The sequence below is a fragment of the Oryctolagus cuniculus genome, chromosome 10 (assembly GCF_051225735.1).
Source record: "Oryctolagus cuniculus isolate XC-2025 breed Fujian yellow rabbit chromosome 10, ASM5122573v1, whole genome shotgun sequence".
Classification (NCBI taxonomy): Eukaryota; Metazoa; Chordata; class Mammalia; order Lagomorpha; family Leporidae; genus Oryctolagus; species Oryctolagus cuniculus.
The window spans coordinates 53737941-53760334 of NC_142876.1; the positions used below are offsets into that span (position 1 = coordinate 53737941).

At 41.7% G+C, this 22394-nt stretch overlaps 1 protein-coding gene across 33 annotated transcripts in view; it reads left to right on the forward strand.

The window, feature by feature from the left end:
* OSBPL1A (oxysterol binding protein like 1A) overlaps positions 1 to 22394 on the forward strand; it is a 230497-nt gene that overhangs the window by 180087 nt on the left and 28016 nt on the right. For 29 of the 33 annotated variants that reach the window (XR_016214099.1, XR_016214101.1, XR_016214102.1 and 26 more), the window contains one exon: positions 16090 to 16165. The exons of the other annotated variants lie outside the window; for them this stretch is intronic. Coding sequence is in view for 26 of the 29 variants with exons in the window: in XM_070050375.2 (XP_069906476.2) it covers positions 16090 to 16165 (76 nt within the window). In the remaining 3 variants the exon portion in view is untranslated. The remainder of the gene's footprint in view (positions 1 to 16089; positions 16166 to 22394) is intronic. 33 annotated transcript variants of the gene reach the window in all.

A 22394-nucleotide genomic window follows, 5' to 3' on the forward strand; every position in this document is an offset into this window, starting at 1 on the left:
CACTTAGCCAAAGAAGTTCCTGGGAATCCAGAAGTGAACTAACATTTTGAGGCAGGAGTGTCCCAACTGGAAACATTCTTGAGTATTTTGTTCATGGAGTCTCCTAGTACCCGCAGGACCTGTCACAGTAGTTGAAATGCAGCCAGTATTTGTTGAATGAATGAGGTTTCTTTCTTTTTTTTTTTTTAAACTGCCTTGTTCCAAAGTTTCTTAGGTAGTGCACTCCCATTATCTGTATGAGTGGTTCTAGAAAGTGGGGTTTGTTGTCCTTTGGGGCTGTTCCCCAGGGCTCTTTGAGGGAACCAAAAGGTTTAATTTGCTGCCTTCATATAATTCACTCCTATGTAGATTTCCTAGAGACTTCCTGATCTGGGAGACTGCAGTTTGAATGCAGAAGCAGTCAGGAGAATCTAACTATCTTCTGTTGATCAAAGAGATTTGAAAAACAGATAATGCCAATTCTTACTAATTAAAAAAAATTTTCCCCCCTAGTTTAGTGACATTGCAATAGATATAACCCACATCAAAAGGTCACTGACTCTTGGGGCTGATGTTTGGCCTAGTTGCCAAGATGCCGGAGTTTGACATCAGAGTGCCTGTGTTCCCAGCTTTGATGTCTGATTCTCCCTTCCTGTTGGTGCTGACCCTGGGAAGTAGCAGCAATGGCTGAGGTAGTTGGGTCCCTGCCACCCACCTGGGAGAGCTGGAGCAAGTGCCTGGTTTGAGGCTCAGTCCTGACTATTGCAGGAGTTGGTGCAGTGAACCCATGGATGGTGTGCTTGTTCTCATTCCCTGGTTCCACTCCCCCTGCCCCAACACTGCACCTCCAATAAATAATACATAAATATATTAAAAGAAGACTTGAGAATCTTGGATAATTTGTAAGAGTAAAATTGATCTTGAGATTACAAAGTTTAAGAAGTGTTTACCTATCCCAACAAATTGTAACTTTGGTTGTTTTTTTAATTAAAATTTATATACAGTGAAATTCGCAGCTCTTAAAAATGTAATTTGTTGAATTGTCAGATATACACACCCAGGTAACTAATATCCCAATCAAGATGTAGAATATTTCCAGAATTCCAGGAAATTCCCTCTGCCTTTCATTCTTTCCTCTCCTTGCATAAATAGCTACTGTTCTGATTTCTGTCACTGTATTTAATCTATTCTTGAATTGCATGAAGAGTGAAATCAGGCTGGCGCCAAGGCTCACTAGGATAATCTTCCACCTGCAGCGCTAGAACCCTGGGTTCTAGTCCCGCTCGGGGCGCCGGATTCTGTCTCAGTTGCTTCTCTTCCAGTCCAGCTCTCCGCTGTGGCCCTGGAAGGCAGTGGAGGATGGCCCAAGTGCTTGAGCCCTGCACCTGCATGGGAGACAAGAAGGAAGCACCTGGCTCCTGGCTTCGGATTGGCACAGCGTGCCAGTGGTAGCAGCCATTTGGGGAGTGAACCAATGGAAGGAAGACCTTTCTGTCTCTCTCTCACTGTCTGACTCTGCCTGTCCAAAAAAAAAAAAAAAAAAAAAAAAAAGTGAAATCATATAGTGTATTCTTTTCATGAATCTGGTTAATCATTTAATATAATGTTTTTGAGAGCAATCCCTATCACATATATCAGAATTTATTCCTTTTCGTTGGTGAGTAGTGTGCCATCATTTGAATAAGCTACAATTTGCTTATCTTTACTCCAGTTAATGGACATGATAGGTTGTTTTTGATTTGGAGTTGTGAATAAAGCCTACTATAAGTGTTCTTATAGACATTGTTTGGTGGACATGTTTTCATTCATTGTTAATGTAGGAGTGGAATTGCTGACATAGAAGAGATTTTGTTTAGCTTTGTAAGATGTTACCATGCTGTTTTCCAACATTGTAACATTTTGCACTCACTCAGTACCAACATCAACAGTAAAGTGAGAATTTCAGTAGCTCTACATCCTCATCAATATCTGTTTCTTCATAGGTATGACATGGCATTTTACTGTAGTTTTAATTTAAATTTCCTTAATGAGCACCTTTCCATATTTTTATGATCTGTTGTTATACTTTCTTTGTGAAATATCTGAATTTTGTCCATTTTAAATTGGTTTTATGTCTTTGTATTGATTTGTAGGAATTTATATATATATATATATAATTATAGATACCAGTCTTCTATCAACTACTTAAATCATGAATGTTGTTTCTTAGTTGGTAGTTTGTCTTCCCATTTCCTTAATAATGAACAGAAGTCTTGAATTTCTTCTGTGAGCAGAACTTTAAATTTTTGATAAATTCTTCTTTGTATTTTTTCTTGTTAGTATTTTTTGTCTTCTCTGTGATATCTTTGCCTGTTGTTATCAGCCCTTTTCCATTGCTGTGACAAAATATCTGAGGCTGTGTACTTCATAAGGCAAAGAGGTTTATTTAGCTTACAGTTTGGAGGCTGAAAACCCAAGATCCAGTGACTCCATCGTTTTTGACCCCTGGTGGCCACATGATAACATGATGAGAGTGTGCATAAGGGACAGGAAGCAACAGGCACCAGTCTCGCACTTGTAGCACTGCCCACCCTTGCATGAATAGCATGACTCCCTTCTGAGGGCAGCAGCCTCAGTGACCTGATCACCTTCCACTAGGCCCCACCTCTTAATGTTCACATGTCCTGCCACGACACTAGGATGCAGATTCTAGTACGTGAGCATTGGAGGTTTAAAAAAAAAAAGAAATCAAAACCATTGCCCTTACCTCTGAAAAATTTTAATATTTACTCATTTTCATCGTTTTTGAAAAGCAGAGAGGCAGAGACAGAGACAGATCTTTCATCTACTGGTTCATTCCCCAAATACCTTCAATAACCAGAGGGCAGGGCTTAGCCCAAGCCAGGAATCTAGATTTTAATCTGGGTCTCCCACATAGGTGGCAGGGACACAAGTACTTGAGCCATCATCACTCCTACCTCTAGGATGCACATTAGCAAGCAGGGCTAAGGTGTGAACTCAGGCACTCTGATAGGGGATGCAGGCATCCCAAGCAGTGTCTTTTTTTTTTTTTTTAAGATTTATTTTATTTATTTGAAAGACAAAGTTACAGAGAGATGTAGAACCAGAGAGAGAAGTCTTCCATTCCATTGGTTCACTCACCAAATGACTGCAACAGCCAGAGCTGAGCTGATCCGAAGCCAGGAGCGAGGAGCTTCTTCCGGGTCTCCCACGTGGGTTCAGGGGCCCAAAGACTTGGGCCATCTGCTGATGCTTTCCCAGACCATAGCAGAGAGCTGGATCAGAAGAGGAGCTGACTCAAACCAGTGCCCAAATGGGATGCCAGCGCTGCAGGCTGGGGCTTTAACCCACTGTGCCACAGCACAGGCCCCATCCAAGCAGTGTCTTAACTGCCACACCAAACTCCTACTCTGACCTCAAACTTTTAGTCACTGACTGATGGTGCAGTCTTCAAGGTAACTTCAGTATCTTTTCATAAGACTGACAGAGGAATGATAGGTGTTTCAAGAGCATCAGAAATCGTGTGATGCAACAGTGTAGTTTCTTGAAGTTAGTAAATAGCCTTTTTGTTGGTGGTGTTACTATGAAAGAATTGTTTTATATTACAAGTGCTTGTTTGGCAGTTTGTTTTCTAGATTCCTAATTAATATGAAACTAACTGGCATAAAGTTTATGTCCACCACATGTGCTGAGTATCTGCTTTATCCCAAATCTTGTGTTATTGGCTATGGATTCAGTAGATCCTAAAATCTAATGGTAATAAAAGTTTTAAGTAACGAAATCACAGCAACATTGCATGTTCTCAAATAATGAGTGGCAGGCAAATAAGAGTGTTTGCAGAAACTCTTGTCCTTAGAGATGGAGAGAATAAGTTACATTCTGTATGGTTATTTATGTCCTAACAAGGCTGAAGAAGGAATGGAAAGAATGTGGTAAATTCCCAACAGTGAAGTTTGGTGTTTTTCAAATGATTTGTGAGAATATGTTAATGTAGTGGTGAGATTATTAATTTTTCTGCACATTTCCTTTCCAACCTTTGTTTACCAAATACACTTGTGAACTATATCTCAGATGAACTGTACAAAGCTTTTTAAAAACAAAATTATACCTACATCATTTTTGAAAATGAGATGACTTTTATGACTACAATAATTTAACATTCTAAAATCTACAATTTTGTGAATATAAACCGATTTTATGGTTTATCTCTAATGATTTCCTAATTTGGAAGATGATTTCAGTTTGGTTGTTGGTAAATATTAGTAGGGCAATAGAAATTAAAACTGTGTCCTTAGGATTATACTGAAATTGGGCCCTTTAGAGGAAGGACTCTTGGAGAGAGAGCAAGAATTCTGATAGTTGAGAAAAGGGTGATAAACACTTAATGCCTGCAGTAGGTACACCCACTTGCATACGAAACACCTACCTAACAGTACACATACACACACAGATTTTCAGTATTATAGTTACAGATGTAGTGAAGTCTGGTTTTCTGTGATTTTTAATTCATTCTTTTCATCTTGAATCAGATTAGAAGTGGCTATTTTTACTTTCTAAATATCCAAATGAATATTCTACTTAAAATTATGGCTCCTGTAGAATTTTTAACACTATGAGCAAATGTTTACTTAAGTGCAAGTGATAATATATTAAAGAAGTTGGTTTTGCTAGTATTTTCATAAAAAGTAGCTTAGAGAGAAAATTATTGTGTTCTTACCTTCTAAACTGTCTTTCACTACTTTTCTTTCTTTGGCTCCATTTTAACTTAAAAAAACATTAGGTAAAACCTTTTATTTTAGTACATGGTGTGCCAGTCATATGCAAGATACTCCATACTGTGGGGTACTCAGAAGAGTCCAAAACCTGAGGGGAGAGTGACAGCCTAGTAAGTGGCAGACGTGTGCAAAAATCACGGAGGGTATGCATGAAGGTAGGGAAAATAAAGAATTCTGAACTTTGGGGTGGACACTGTATGCAGCAGTTAAGCTGCCACTAGGGACACCCATATCCTGTGTCAGAGAGCCTGGGATTGAGTCTCATCTCCACGGCTAATCCAGCTCTCTGCTAATGCATACCCTTAGAGGCAGCAAATGATGGATGAAGTACTTAAGGTCCCTGACACCTATGTGGGAGATTGGGATGGAATTCCTAACTCCTGGCTTCGGGATGGCCCAGCCCCAGCTGCTGCAGGTCTTTGGTGGAATGAATCAGTGAATAGAACTCTTTCTCTCTCTCTCTACCTTTCAAATACATAAAAATAAATAAGTGATAAAAAAAATTGAATTTTGAGTAGGGCATACAACTAGCCAATCATATTGCTTTAAATTAGAACACTGGAGTTGATTTTTAAGTCTCATTCTGACAACATGGTTGAGGACAAGATCATCCCCCAAGTCCAGATGCAAAAGAGAAGCCTGAATGGAAGAATTGTGCTTAAAATCTTCTCCCAAAGATGTGTTTGCTGAGAGGAAATGATATCTGAGGGCAGGGATCGTTTTGAAAACTATTTAATAATGGCAGTGGAATGTTTGAAGCACAGTGAAATTAACTTTGGGATTTACTAATCTGTTCTCTTTCATCATTTCAATTAACTGAGAAATGTTTGGTTTGAGTAGCCCTAGTGCTTTGACTCAGGTCATGTGACATTAAAATAATGAATACTAATGAACTATTAAATGTCAAGAAAGAAAGGGACTTCAAATTCAAGTCCCTCCCAGATTGCTTCATTGTCCCTTAACCTTGATCTTTGTTTACAGGCCCATTATCTCTTACTACCCAGCCCTCAACCAGAAGTTCTGGGGGGGGGGGGGGGGGGTGGTAGTCCACCACCATCAAAATTCTCCTTCAGCCGTTAGTATCCCACTCCAGGTGAGAACCACTGGCTACCTCCTTTGTGGGCCTGTTGCAAAGCTGTCCCAGGGGAAACAGCACAGGTAATGAAAAGCACTTCATGGCCTGGCTTTTCTCATGGGCAGCACAAATAACTCCCTACCTCTTCTCTGTGAAAACCTTTACTTTATTATGAAGATTGTTCAATAAGTAGCCATTTGTCTAGGTCAGGTTTTGAAACTAATTAGTAAATTATCTATCCAGAAAGTTATAGTAGTTTGAATCTTTAACAGCTCAGACAGGAAGACAGTTTTCCCTGAAATACTTTATCATAAATGTGGTAGTAATTACTTTGTGTTGTAAATTTTCTACCTGCTAGGTACTGGGCTCAATATTTACTTACATATCCCATATATTTAAAAAAATAATATTTGACCGCATAATGTATACATGCATGTGTGTATGTGTATCATTGAACACAATTTTCATTAACAGGAACTATCCTTGGTCTATTCCATTGTTTTTAAGATTTTATTTGTTTATTTGAATGGTAGAGTTACAGAGGGAGAGACAGAAAGATCTTCCATCCGCTGATTCACTCCCCAAATGGCTGCATCCGCTGGAGCTGGGCCAATCTGAAGCCAGGAGTCAGGAGCTTCTTCAGGTCTCCCATGTGGATGCAGGGGCCCAAGCACTTGGGCCATCTTCTGTTGCTTTCCCAGGCCATAAGCAGAGAGCTGGATTGGAAGAGGGGCACCTGGGACACGAACCAGCACCCACCTGGGATGCTGGCACCTCAGGCAGAGGCTTAACCCACTATGCTACAGCACAGGCCTCATGTTCTCTTGTTTTTTTAATATTCATTATAGTGAACGATTAAGTTGAGTTAATGAAACACGGTTTAAAAGCACTGCTCTACATGCATTGCTTTGTTGGCACTTCCCCGCTGCCATGTGAAGTGCTGACATTGTCATATTCTAAGTAGAAACACCGAGGCTTGGGATAGTTAGTCATGGGTCTAAGTTTACACGGTCAGTGGCATTCAGAGCTCTGAAAGCTGAGAGCTCAGGTTCTGGAGTTAAAAAATTCCCCCCTCACTACATTTGTAACCATGGACAAGTTATTTAATAAGTGCTTAATTTGTAGGATTATTTTGAGGATTAAATGAGGTGGTGCATGTTAAGTGGTTCACACAGGGTCTGAAATGGAGCAAACATTCACTAAACGTTAGCCATTAGTATTCCAGCACTTCATCATTTAAAGTAGTTCAGAGATATTTTGATGTCACAGCACTTTTGAAAGTGTTGCCTTTTTAAAAACTCCTGAACTGTGTGCCTGTCTTCCCTGAAGCATGCCGAGCAGTGATCAAAGATCTCTGGAAATGAGATGGAAGCTAGATGATGCTAAATAAAAATGTGGACTAACATTAAGATTCATGGAAGCATAGATGAGAGAACGGCTGGAGAGAGAGCCTCTGTCTCGGAAGAAAGGGAGCAGGAGGGACAGAAGGCCTGAGAATCACTAAGATCCCAAGTGGTCCTCAAGGAGCAAACAAGGGCATAACTCTTAAAGGGACCCAGCTTTTAAGGTCTACTTGAGATCCGTATGCATAGTGTAGTCACTTAAAGAACTGCTTAATTTCAAAACAAATCAAAACCCTCCAGGTTGAACACAGAACACAAAAGCTATTTAAGAGAGATTTTTGTCTGTTACTTTTTTTAAAGCCTGCAAACAATACTATTTATAATCTAGGTAATAAAAGATTATTATTGGCCGGCGCCGTGGCTCACTAGGCTAATCCTCCACTTTGGGGCGCCGGCACACCGGGTTCTAGTCCCGGTTGGGGGGCTGGATTCTGTCCCGGTTGCCCCTCTTCCAGGCCAGCTCTCTGCTATGGCCCGGGAGTGCAGTGGAGGATGGCCCGAGTACTTGGGCCCTGCACCCCATGGGAGACCAGGAGAAGTACCTGGCTCCTGCCGTCGGATCAGCGCGGTGCGCTGGCCGCAGCGCGCCGGACGCGGCAGCCATTGGAGGGTGAACCAACAGCAAAGGAAGACCTTTCTCTCTGTCTCTCTCTCTCTCACTGTCCACTCTGCCTGTCAAAAAAAAAATTATCATATATAAAAAATTCTTACCCATTGACAGGAAAAATTTAGTGGTATAGATGATGCAAATAGGCAATTTACAGATGTGTAAATTACGATGGCCATTGAGCATAGGAAAAAATGTTCTAAGTCTCTGGTGGTGGAAGGAAGTAAAAAAGATGACAGTGCAACGTCACTTCCAGGTGGTAAGACCTACAGGAGTTAATGCAAGAACATCTGTTGACACCAATTGCTGCTGGTGAGGATATATATATATATATATATATGTATATATATATAAATGCCTCCATTGATTGTGGTAAAGTATGCAACTAACACCTTCTCAGAAGGCAATCTGTCAACATCTGTGGAAATGTAAAACAGAGTGTTTGACCCAGCAGTCTTAGCCATGGTACTCTATCTTTTAGATGTGAAAGCATCAGCCTTAAATAGGAATATAATAAGACGTTCTGTTCTGTTGCATTCTTTATTTTGGCAAATGAATGAAAATGATGATTGCCTTTCATGGAGACCAGCAAAGTGTATTTTTAAGTGTTTCCTTAAGGAATGTTTTACATTCATTAAACAAATTAGTTTGCCATTTGATTTGAATACAAACTGAAGCATAAAGAAATGTGTATAATATTCTATTTTGAATGTTAAAGTCACACACACACACACACACACACACGCCCGCCGCCTCCGTGTGCACAGGTGCATGTCCTATATTTTAGTGTTTGGGAACCTACAGAAAGTATAGAAAAATTGACACCAGTTTTTAAACATGGCTTTTAGGATAGCATGGTGGTAAAAAGGCAACAGGAACAAAAGAAGAGAAGGACTGCATTAAAAATAAGACTGGGACAGGTGTTGTGGCATAGCAGGTTAAGCCACTGCTTGGGAAACGTGCATCCCAAATCAGAGAGTCAGTCTGAATACCACCAACTCCTCTGCTTTCAATCCAGTTTCCTGCTCATGTGCCTGGAAAGTAGCAGATAATGGCCCAAATACTTGGGTTCATGCCACCCGTGTAGGAGACCCAGGTGGAGTTCCTGTGTCCTGGCTTTGGCCTGGTCTAGCCCTGGCTATTACTAGCGTTTGGAGAGTGAAACAGGATGGAAGATTCTGTCTGTCCCTGCCATACCCCCAACCCCCACACTGTAACTGTGCATTTGAAGTTGCATAAATAAATGAACCTTTAAAAGTAAAAATTTTGAAAACAGCATGCATGATATGCTACTTACCTAAAGTTACCTGTGTCAGGAGTTTAAGAGAAGGTATAAAATTGTATACTGTATCGGGGTCAAGGAAGGGCTCTGATATATTATGTAGTGAGAATGCAATGTGATCTGTATTTCATAAAAATATTATACATTCTTGTTTCCACATTGAGAAAAGTGTGGAAAAGTATGGAAAGGAGCAGGTGTGCCATTACTGCTGGTATTGGAGAGGGCAGTGAATGATTTGCTTGTTCCTTCTTGGTGTTATTCAATATTTGAACTAATTGAAAGACTCAAACAGAGCTGGGTTGGGGGATGTGTAGAGAGAATCTCCATCCATTGGTTCACTCCAAAAATGCCTACAATAACCAGGGCTGGGCCTGGCTGAAGCCTGGAGCCAGAATCCCATTTGGGTCTTATCCATGAATGGCAGGGACCCAAGTACTTGAGCCATTATCCACAGCCTCCCAGTAAGAATTACCAAGAAGTTGCACTGGAAGCAGAGCCTCTGGGACTCGAATCAGCACTCTGAGATGTGGTCCTCTCAAGCCATGGTTTAACCCACTGTTCCACAATGCTAGCCCCATAGCTTGTTCTTTATTTGTAGGTTGTTTCATTTGTTATAATGTATTATTTTGTAATTTGAAAAATAACCATATACTATTTTCCCCACTTAAACATATTTAATACCATTTAGCATAAGTTTAAGACAAGTTTTTGCTATATATGTTGTGTCTTGGTTTTGATATGCAACTTGAATGTCTAAATATTTTTTAATTAAAAAAATATATTTATTTGAAAGGCAGAGTCACACAGGAGGATAGACAAGAGAAAATGATCTTCCATCCACAGGTTCACTCTCCAAGTGAACAGATAGGGCTGGGCCAGGCCAGAGCCAGGAGCTTTAGCCTTGTCTCATGCGAGGGTGGGCCATCTTCCACCATTTTACCAGGCACATTAGCAGGGAGCTAGATTGGAAGTGGAGCAGCTGGGACTTGAACTAGTGCTAATATTGGATGTCAGCATTGCAGGTGGCAGCTTAAACCCACTGCACCACAGTGCTAGCCCTAAATTTCTAAAAATTTAAGAATGAGATTACCAAAGTTGGTGAATTAACAGACTTATCTTTTTTCTTAAGTAACTGTTAATAGAGTGACAGTGTCTTTTTTATTTTGTCCTTGGGGAAAATACTGAAACATAGTTGCTTATGTTTCATATGCAGGATTTTAATGAATCTGATATGTATAATCTCCCTAGGTAGGTAGCCTTGGTTTGTTGAATCCTATAACTAGAATCACAAGAGCACTGTTAGACTTGGAGAAAGCTATCTGCGAAGTAGCTGATGAGGAAAATATGTATAATGTATAAAAAGTTCTTAAAAATTGAGAAGATAGGGGCCGGTGGTGTGGCCCAGCAGGTTAACGCCCTGTCCTGAGGCGCCGTCATTCCATATGGGCACCAGTTCGAGACCCGGCTTCTCCACTTCCAATCCAGTTCTCTGCTATGTCCTGGGAGAGCAGTAGAAGATGGCCCAAGTCCTTGGGCCCCTGCACCCATGTGGGAGACCCAGTAGAGGCTCCTGGTGCCTAGCTTCAGATTGGCGCAGCTCCGGCCGTTGTGGCCAATTGGGGAGTGAACCAGCTGATGGAAGACACTGTGTGTGTGTGTGTGACTCTTTCATTAAATAAATCTTTAAAAACATTGAGAAGATAATTTATTGGACAAGTACCACTGATGACTGTTTCTTAGTTTGTACTTTATAAAAGTAGCAAATAATTTTTAAAAACTCTTTACAACTGATGTGTAGATAATACACCAAAACTTCATTTTGAAGAGACTAAAAAAATTTCTGGACATTATTGTTCTTAATACAGACATAGTTGCCAGAATAAGTAGACTCCTATAAGCTGCATGGCCTCATTTTAGAAGACTGGCCCTCCTGTTCTGCAGTGAGGCAGTGTTAGAAGTGTTTCCTGTAGCTCTTACTCCCTTTTCACGATTCTTTTATAAAATTCCTTCATGAAAAGACCTGCACTTTACTACAGCGAGAATAACAACATTGCCAAAAAGTGTGTATGATTCTGTGCCGTGTTCAAGGCCCAAGAGAAGTTGGTGTGTGCCTAACGGGCATCGGGGGCAGACCTGAAAAGCGAGACACACCTTGCCAGTGGTTCCAGCTGAGCTGTAATTTTTCCTGCCTGTATCATATTCTTCTCAAAAGGTTTCTGTGAGCAAATGCTGTGTGCTGAAGCTGGCAATTGGTGGAGCAGAAGCAGGACAGCCGTGGGTCTGTAGTCTGGCAGGTGCACAAAGTGGATATATGCAGGGCACATGAATTTTCAAAGCTCTCTCAAGCTGAGCCTTCCATACAGCTGTCATCTACATAGGCTTGAGAGACTGGGGAGATAATGATCTCTTGACTTTGTAAAACTTTTTATTTTTTCAGAGTAAGGGGGATTTGGGCACAACATTTGTTAGTTGCACATCATGAATTAATTTGGTGCAATTTGGGATCTGTTTACAACAATGGGTAGCAGGGAAATAGTGGTGCGAGAACCAGTGGAGTTGTTTCCATCATACACGTAAAAGAACTGTGAGGAATATTTTCGTTTTGAAGCCAGTTACTGTGTAGATAGTCATAATGTCATCTGTATGGTTGAAAATAGAACCAGGATGTAGCACTGTCAGTCCCTGGTACAGGGTGTTTTCTCTCTGTGTGAAGAAAAAAAGGAAGCATAGAAGGCAGAATAATGACCCTCAGATCAACTCCAGGAGAAGAGAATAACTGATCTGTGCTTTCAGCCTAGGCATGGTGAGCATGCCTCATCTCTTCTTACTCTGCCCGAAGTAACACCGCTGTCCACTCTCATTAGCAACTTGTCTCATTTTTTCCTGGTGGAGGAAATAAAATTTTAAAGTATAGAGACATACCCTTTTGTCACAATAATTTTAAAAATTTTAATTTGTCTGATTTTTTTAAAATGTATTTCCTCTGCTTCTTTAAATATAACACTCAGAAACTTCAGAGTTTTCTTGATGATTAGGCTGTGGACTTGTTTTTATCTCTCTGTGACTTGAGATTTAAGTACACTGAGCAGTTTCTTGTTTTTCCTTCATGACCTTTAAACAGCACAGTTCTTTTGTTTTCAGAAGTAATCACAAAGATCCAGTCTGTCCAGTATGGTAGCCACTAACCACATGTAGGTTCTGAAAATTGGAAATCTGGCTAGTATGACTAGGAAACAGTTGTAACTTTAATTTTAATTAAATCTGTTAAATTGTAAAAAGAAACAGTAAGACTAAATTTTACTTCAGAAATGACGAGTTAGGGTGTCGGCATTGTAGCACAACAGGTAACGCTGCCATCTGTGGTGCCAGGCACCAGTTCATGTCCTGGCTGCTCCACTTCCTATCCAGTTCCCTGCTAATGCACCTGGGAAAGCAGCAGAAGATGGCCCAAATGTTTGGGCCCTACCACCTATATGGGAGACCCAGATGAAGCTCCTGACTTTGCCCTAGCCCAACCACAGCCATTGCAGCCATCTGAGAAGTAAACTTCTCTGCTCTCCCCCTTCTCTTAAACTCTGACTTTCAAAAATAAATAAATCTTTAATAAAAAATGAATCGGTAGCTGAGATATGCTCTCTGTGTATAATACACATTAGATTTTGAAGGTAGTATGGAAAGAAGAGTATAAATTATCTCATTTAAAAGTTTTCATATTGGCCGGCTCCGCGGTTCAATAGGCTAATCCTCCACCTGCGGCGCCAGCACACTGGGTTCTAGTCCCAGTCGGGGTGCCAGATTCTGTCCCAGTTGCTCCTCTTCTAGTCCAGCTCTCTGCTGTGGCCCGGGAGGGCAGTGGAGGATGGCCCAAGTCCTTGGGTCCTGCACCCACATGGGAGACCAGGAGAAGCACCTGGCTCCTGGCTTCGGATCAGCATGGTGCACCGGCCGCAGCGGCCATTGGAGAGTGAACCAACGGCAAAGGAAGACCTCTGTCTCTCTCTCTCACTGTCCACTCTGCCTGTCTAAAAAAAAAAAAATTTTTTTTTCATATTGATTAGACATTGAAATGTTTACTTGGATATATTGTGTTAAATATATTACTAAAACCAATTTATCTTGGTCCTTTTTAACTTTTTATTTTTTTAATTTTTATTTTTTCCCCAAAAACCTTATTTAAGATATGCAAACTTCATGCATTTCATAAATAGAAATTTAGGAACATAGTGATTCTTCCCATTCCTACCTTCCCTCCCATCTGCACTGTACTATAAAATTTGATATTATACCTGAAAGTTTCATTGTAGTTCTCTGGCAAGGTTTCTCCATACTAGCAGTGTTGACATTTGGGCTGGGTCATTCTTGGTTATGGGGCCTGTCCTGCTCCCCATAGGATACCTGGCAGCATCCTAAGACCAGGCTGAGCCAGGTCAGCTTCCCTCCCCTAGCAAAAGTGCCTTTTGGTAGCTTGCCCACCAGGATGCTCAATCCTGTGTCTGAAACCCTTAGAATGAACCTCTTTGTCTCCTAATGTTGGAATTAATTGTAGAATGGGTCTTTGTATTAGCTATCCTAATACAAACTTGGAACAGCAGCGTTAGTCCTCCTCTCAAGTAGCACAGAATACATCAATTTCTTTATAAAAGGGATAATGTCTACTAACAGGCCTTATAAATTCCCAAGTTGATTCAACAAGTACTTAAACTAGTCCTCTTTGCTAGACACCGTCCTAGGGAACAGGGCTACATGCACACTGTTTGGAGATAGTCGACAAATCAAGAGACTATGTCTTCTGTCACATGGTGATCAGTGTTGTGGAAAAAGGTGAAGCAGACACATGCCTAGGGGATGGTGCTGGTGGGGCTTGGGGTATGGGAATGCTATTAGTCCTGCCATCCCAGGTCCTACCATCTTGTGCTCCAAGACTGCTCTGGTGCCCGGTGTTCCCAAGTCCTCCAGTTTCTTTGAATCAAGGCTTGATCTTTCTTTCCCCATTGCTTATAAGAGATGTTTTCCAGATAGCTTTGCCTCGCCTCTGCTAAGTCCTCCTAAGTGGGCAGGTTATGTTCTTTTTCAGAGTGGTACCTGGATCTGCCCCCCAGGCTGAACTGCTTTGGGGGTTCTCTGGCTGCTTTCCTCTGCATTGGAGGCTGGGGTTGCACCTTTCTTTTTTGGCTTAGATGGCAGTCACTAGACCTGAGGTCATTTATTAAACCACCACTTCTGCATGGTGCCCAGTGTTCCCCTTGCTACTGTGGATCCGTCCTGAGCACACTGTGGAATGTTGAGGGTTTGTGCTTGGCTCTGTGTGTCCACAAGAAAGCAGTGGTCTTTCTGTTGGTCATTTCCCTTTCAAAATCCCTATCACTTCTGTTTTTGGCTGTGTTCACAGTAGATAATGTAAATAATATTCTGCTGTCCTTATAAATGATAAGGTACTCGATTTGCATAAAGCACCACAGGAAGTTATAGGTATCACAGTGAGGACAGCATGCTCCCAAATGGGACTCTTGGCTGGCAGTCATGTGGCAGTTTCTAAACTGAGAAAATTTCAAAGCTTGGGTGTCCTTTGCCTCCAAGATATTTGCTGCTGCCTTGCCTTTCTGCTGTCGTTTTTAATCAGCATGGAAGCACATAGCTGTATGTTTAATGTAAGCACTTGTTTCTGGGGAATTACAGCTCTCATTCACTCTTCACAAATCTCCTTTCAAGTTCACAACCTCCTGGGTATGCTGTGTTTCTGATCTACTCTTTCATAGACAAGAGGTGAAAATATTAGTTGATGTACATCTCCAAACCTGAAATGTACATGCAAATGGTAGATAATGGCAGGGATTCTTATTTCTGGTAGCCATTGTTCCTGTCACAGAGATTGATTGATAGTCTTGGAGAGTGAGGACTGTGATTTAAATACCATCTGTGGCCACTTAGCCAGCAGATTGGGTAGATGACAGATCTGCCAAATGAGCAGTGTATGTTCCTGAAAAGGAAAAAAATGAGAAGAATTTTACCATGGGGGATTTAAAAATAATATTATTGATTTAAAAACTTAATTTTATTACCTTCTATAATTCAAATGAGTTTAATTCAGAGGTTCTTTAGAAGATAAGATTGTTCTGTTAATATTTTAGTTACACAGATGTATCTCAGAGGGCAACTGGAAAGGTAGCATTCCTTCCTTAGGGATGAGTTATCATCGCAGTGTTCTGGAGAACTGGTTGGGCACCTCGTGCCCCTGCTCTCACGGTGTGCCATGCTGATCTGGAGATGAGATTGTCTCGCTACCCACCAGGCCTGATTCAGGACTGCTGGGCCCCAGACCCTTTCCCGACAGCCACCATAGTTCTGGCTGCTTCCAAACCCTGGCAGCCCTTGTAAGTTATTCTTTGTAGAGGTTAATTTGTGACAGGTTTTCTAGTGTATCCTATAAGACTTGATAAGTTTTGTTCAATGTCAGTGACCTTGGGGAAGTTGGATGCAGAGCCTCTCTATTGCTTTGGTTTTCATAGTTCATTTGCATCTTCGCACTTAATTTCCTAAAAACCTTTAGCTAGGCTCTCTGATGGCATTTTGTGTGTTATTTCGCAGATAGAGTATGATCACTTACTAAGCAGCAGAATGTGGTAGCTGTGTCATGAATGAAACAACAGGCTCAGATGTGCCGGCACAGGAGAGGACAGCACAGCTCTGAGGTGGTCCGGGCAGTTGGACCCCAGAGACCCTGGAGGGCCAGGAGACTTTGGATTAGAATAATACTGGACACAGAGGGTATAACACTTCTCAGTGGCCAGAACAGCAGGGAGCAGGAATAGCCTTGACCTTGTTGCCAGCTGGTGATGATGACACACATCTTTAGAGTCTCTCCGTGCACGTGTCTGCGGCTCCCACGGCTCTCACGTGCACAGCAGTGTTTTTTCTTCCCAGTGTCGATGAGATTAAAAAGAGCTCTTTGTTTTTCTTTTCTTTTTCAGAACAAGCTTGCCCTCTCCTATGTTTTCCAGAAATGACTTCAGTATCTGGAGCATCCTCAGAAAATGTATTGGAATGGTAAATTAACTACCAGTTTTATCATACAACATTAAGCAGATATTTGTTTAATTGCGTATGTTTAGAAGAGAAGAACTGCACAAAGCAATAAGACAACAGTGTTTATGGAAGCCTAAAAATAGAAAATGGAAAAGTCTTAGATTTTTCTGACAGAATTTGAGCCACTCTTTATGCAAGTTAATAAGGCTTTAGTGTGACTTTTCACTGTATTAAAAGGGTGGGGGAAAGGCTCTATTGTTGTCACACCACATTTGTATTTTCACATAAACTTGTACAGAAATCATCTTACAAGGAACGTACCCCATCCATTGTAGAATATAGTTTCATTTGTCTTTCTGTGCATAGAGCAAGTGTTTATGCTTAGAATTTGTGGGATTTATTAAATATTTGGCAAGTGTCTCTGCTCAGTTATCATTGCCCCCAGATTTGGTTTGTGGGGGCGTGGGGAAATGACAACAGTTCTTTTTTTTTTTTTTTTTGGTCTTAAAGATTTATTTTATTTATTTGAAAGAGTTACAGAGACAGGTAGAGAAAGAGGAAGAGAAAGAGAGGTCCTCTATCTGCTGGTTCACTCTCCAAAAGGCCGCAATGGCCGGAGCTGAACCAATCCAAGCCAGGAGTCAGGAGCCTCCTCTGGGTCCCCATTGTGGGTGCACGGGCCCAAGCGCTTGGGATCTCCTCCGCTGCTTTCCCAGGCACATTAGCAGAGATCTGGATCGAAAGTAGAGCAGCCAAGACTCAAATCAGCACCCATATGGGATACCAGTACTGCAGGCTGGGGCTTTAACCCACTGTGTCACAGCACTGGCACCCAACATTTATTTTTGTCTAAATCTTTGGGTTCCCTTTAAGGTAGTAGTTAGCACTACCACCTTGATGCCATAGACTAGAATTCTGAGTTCAATATCCTCTTCCTATCATGAGCTTTGATCAGTGATACTTTTAAAACCACGTGGGGCCAGAGAGGAATCTGCCGGGACCCTGCCTTTTTCAGTGTGGCAGTTTCACATGCACCAGGGAGTCTCCCAGAGTCTTCTGTGGACTGAGAAGTAGACTCGCCCTGTAGATAGTCTTGCTGGTGCTTGGAATCCTTCCAACTGCTGATGTGCCCAGTTTGGCATTCCCTCGTGTCTCTCTTCTCTCAGCGGAGTGACGTGTCATTTTCAAGAAGCTAATCCCAGACATGTTCATTTAAATAAGCACTTTTTAAGTCCAGCATGGAGAATAACTTTGTGGGCCTAATGATGTGACATTGAGTACCAGCCCTGTCACTTCCTGGCTATGAGATTTGGGCCAGGTTGATGTACCTCCCTAAGTGGCATCTCCATTAAGTACTTTGTACCTTACAGGTACATTGAGAGATGAGTAGACAATTGATGTAAAAGGGGTGAGATCAATCTTAATTTTAGCATCTTGCTGAGGCTGAAGACTTGGGCTCTGACCCTTTTTCAGTTACGTGAGGACTCAGCAGATCGATGTACATATATAGACAACTGGGTATATTCAGTAAAGTAATTATGTGTCAGTCTCTGAACTGAGACTTTAAAGACAAGAAATTAATGTTACTGTTCCGCTGATTCAGTATTCAGGATATATGGTTACCTTTGTGACCTAGGATGCAAATAGGTGGTCATGTGCTTGAAATTAAAACCAGTTTCACAAAAGAATAATCATTAATACCACAAATGATATTTCCTATTAGATCAATGCTGATTCTAACTCATTGAATTGATTTTACAACTTACTGACGAACCAAACCCACAATTTAAAAAACACCATTTTAAGTTACTGTAAAATAAATAGCGCATTGGGCTAGGGCCGTTTGATCAGAGGAGCTTCTGTGACAACCTCAGAGCTGGTTTAGACTTTTGGACAGTTGTATAGACAATACAGTTTTCTGTATTTCTCTTGCCTGATTCTGTCTCTGTCATCTCCTGTTTCACTGGGTGTCAGCTGTGGTGGTGGTGATGGTGTCATAAATTTGGTCATACAGGTGGCTAATTCATCTAGTTTTTCTCCAAAGCAGACTAAATTGGGGCTCACCGTTTTTTAAGAGTTGGAAAATAATGTTATGTGGAATCATACCTGTCATCCTTTGAAAGATACTCTGTCTCTAGAATGTGGTTTTAGTTTTAGGAACAGACTACATGTGCAGACAGAAACTTATGCTGAATCATAAATAAAATATAGCAAATAAAAATAGAGCTGCTCAGGTTGAAAGGGTTCTACAGAATGTTTTGGAACTTAACAGCCATAGAACTTAGTGATTAAAAGCAGAGAGAGAGAAAGAAAGCTGCAGGGAAAATAGTATTTTTAGAAACTGCTCTTTGGCCGGCGCCATGGCTCAATAGGCTAATCCTCCACCTTGCGGCGCCGGCACACCGGGTTCTAGTCCCGGTTGGGGCGCCGGATTCTGTCCCGGTTGCCCCTCTTCCAGGCCAGCTCTCTGCTATGGCCAGGGAGTGCAGTGGAGGATGGCCCAGGTGCTTGGGCCCTGCACCCCATGGGAGACCAGGAAAAGCACCTGGCTCCTGGCTCCTGCCAGGATCAGCGCGGTGCGCCGGCTGCAGCGGCGGCCATTGGAGGGTGAACCAGCGGCAAAGGAAGACCTTTCTCTCTCTGTCTCTCTCTCTGTCCACTCTGCCTGTCAAAAAAAAAAAAAAAAAAAAAAAAAAGAAACTGCTCTTTGCTGAGATTTATGAGACTAACATTCTAGAAGAACATTTATTAATGAAGATTTAAAGGAAGCCATCCTACATTTGGAAGTATTGTCTTTTGGGGCACTGTCATAGGACCCTCTCTGTCACAGGAGGCAGAAATGCTCAGTTAAAACGTATAACTGGGGGCTGGCGCTGTGGCGCAGCAGGTTAATGCCCTGGCCTGAAGCACCAGCATCCCATATGGGTGCCGGTTCGAGTCCCAGCTGCTCCACTTCCAATCCAGCTCTCTGCTACAGCCTTGAAAGCAGTAGAAGATGGACCCGGAAGAAGCTCCTGGCTCTGACTCAGCTCAGCTCCAGCCGTTGCAGCCAATTGAGGAGTGAACCAGCAGATGGAAGACCTCTCTCTGTCTCTGCCTCACTTTCTGTCTCTTTGTAACTCTTTCAAAAAATAAATAAATCTTAAATATAAATATAAATATGTATAATATATAAATGCTGAACAACTGTAGAGTAAAAAATAATGTATCTATAGAGAGATGCAAATATCACCAGTGTTAAAATAAGTTTTGCTATCACCCCCCTCTGACATCTGCCTGTTCTCCCAAAAGAAAAGAGCAAAACTTAGGGAATAGTAGTATCTCTGTTTCAATACACTTAACATGCACTCCATGTCCTCTTTGTGGGGTTGGTTACTTGCAGAAGCCATGTGCATGCCCCTCAGCTGTCATGCCTCTCCCCTTAGCTTTGTCCACCCAGTTTCTTAATTGGATGGTAAGCTTTGAAAGTGGGAGAGGAGATGTGATGTTGCACCCTCAGCGTTCTTGTCTGTCAATTTGAGGAGTGAGCATCCTGCAGGCTTCACAGTTCCACACTCAACCAGGATCCTATCCTAGTTGTTTCTGGAATAGTGCCCCTGATTTAGGATACGATGATGACGTTGTATGGAATAGTGTCATTAGGCAGTATATGTGGCTTTTGCAGACTCACGATGGATACTTAACTGCCAGTCCTGGTCTAGGTCTAATTTTGTCAAAATCAGGAAGGGAAGCTAGAGTTTCCTTTTTAGGCATTTGTCATCCTGGCCCCCAGTGCCCACGCAACCTGCTGCAACTGGGCTCACTCTGCCTCCATCTCTTCCTCTCCCCCACACATGCACATTTGCTGTTCTTTTTCTAAAAAGCATGAAGAGCCTTAGATTTCCCAAACTAACTGCATCTTTCTTTTCTTTTCCCAGTCTGTTTAAGACAGGATTTATGATTAGGTTACCAAACCATTGAATTATACCACACAGACTGAATACTTTACATAACAGGAATTGAATCCTAAGTCTCTTTGTAATTGAAGATTTTACCAAACAAATAAGTTCCTACTTCCTCTGAACCAAAGCTGATTTCGGTTAATTTTCTGAAGCAAGCCTGCCTTCCTTCTTTCCTTACTCCCATTGTCCTATTGTCGAAGGACTTTCTAATCCCAAGCCCCATTCCCCTGTGTTTTCCCTGTTTTCTTCCTTCTTGCCTCTCTCATCTCCTGTCTCTGGAGGCTGTCTCAGCAGGTCACGCCCAGAGGGTAGGCTGTGAGTATTCGTGCTCAGCGACTTTGGTAACCAGTGCCAGGACCCAGGTGCAGAATTTCAGTAGTTACGCACTCCCCAGGTCCTCGAGGCGCCAGCCCCGTGCGTGCTCAAGTATCTTGGGGTAATAGACTTTTAGGGCTAGAATATTGTAAGATTTGACAAAGGCTCATGTATTATGAAAACAGACTGTTTAAAGTGAAAACATCATAATTCTCTTTAAAGCTATCCAGTAGACTCCAAACATATTGAGATTGGATTGCCACCACCAGTCTGTTGAATAAATACATGACCAGAGTGTTCTTTAATAGTGGAAGAGCTTATACTTTTATTTTCTCCTTTAACTCCTGTCTCCTTTTTGTATTTCCTATAAGATATCCTGACTTAACTTTTTAAAGGATTTCATTCTTTATTTACTTTTCAGGCAGAGTGACAGAGAAAGAGGGAGACACACACACATACACACATACATACACACACACACACACAGAAAGAGAGATCTTTCATGCACTAGTTGACTCTCCAAATGCCCACAAGAAGCCAAGACAGGGCTGGTTTGAAGCCAAGAGCCAGGAACTCCATCCAGGTTTCCCATGTGGGTGGCAGGGATCCAAGGCCCATCATCTACTGCCTTTCCAGGTGCATTAACAGGAATCTGGATTGGAAGTGGAGCACCTAAGACTCGAACTGGCACTTCACTGTGGGATGCAGGGGTTGCAAATGGTGGCTTAACCTGCTGTGCCACAATACCCACCTCTAACTTAATTTTTTTAACCTCTGAAGACCTTTCATTGATTTCTCGTTCGTATTTCTCTATCAAAAAAACATATAAAAGTTTAAACCTGAGGGCTGGTATTGTGGCACCTTAGGTTAAGCCACTGCTATGACACCAACATCCCATATGGGTACCAGTTCTCTCCCAGCTGCTCCACTTCTGATCCAATTCCCTGCTAATATGCCTGGAAAAGCAGCAGAGGATGGCCCAAGTGCTTCAGCCCCTGCACCCGTGTGGGAAACTCAGATGAAGCTCCTGGCTTTGGCTTGGTCCAGCCCTGGCTATTATAGCCATTTCAGGAGTAAATCAGTGGGTGGAAAGATCTCTGTCCCTCCTCTCTCTCTGTAATTCTGTCAGATAAATAAATAAATCTTTAAAACAAAGAAATTTAAACTTCTCTATATTATGACCTTAATACTTAAGTACCTGAAGTATCTTTGCAAAATTATTCTTATACATACTAGCATATGAGCAATCAAAATTAGTCATAAAACTTATTGAAATACTAAAAAGTAAAATATTGGTAAAAAAAATTTTCACTTGGTTGTGGATATCTGAGGATGAAGATCAATGTTAGAATTTTTGGTAAAATTATTTTTAGTAGATGCAAAGATAAGAAACCTTGCTCATATTAATAGATGGGAGTAGGAGTTTTATGGATATTAAAAATATCCAGTAATGTCATTTAGGTCTTTGACCCCCTTACCAGCTATATGCCAAAAATCATATTATCAAAACCACTTTTAGGATTTATTTTAAGATGACAACTCAATAAGGACTTCCTTCAGTGTTATTAAATACAAAAAACTGGAAAAAGCCCAACTTGCAAAAGGTGTTTTTTTTTTTTTTTAACCTTTCATGACGGTCATGGGTGTTTTGGTCTCTGCGAAGTCCATGAGAAGCTTCACTGGGGCTCTCACATCTCCACTCTTTGTTTTCACACACTTGTTCCTTACAGTATTGAAAAGGGGGTAGGAAAATGGACATATTTTTCACTGACATACCCCTTTGGCAATATAATATCTTTCCATGACATGCTTTTATCCCTCCGTGAGCTTTCAAGTGTTCCCCCAGAATCACAGCTTTAGCTCATTCGCTTGGTGCAGCACGTCCACCACATCACCACGGGGCAGAGCTCACACAGTGCAGCCCAGCTCAGCGCTCAGACTGAGAATGCTGCTCTGGTGGGTGCAGATGAGCGTGCTAGGCTCTTTCATTGTGA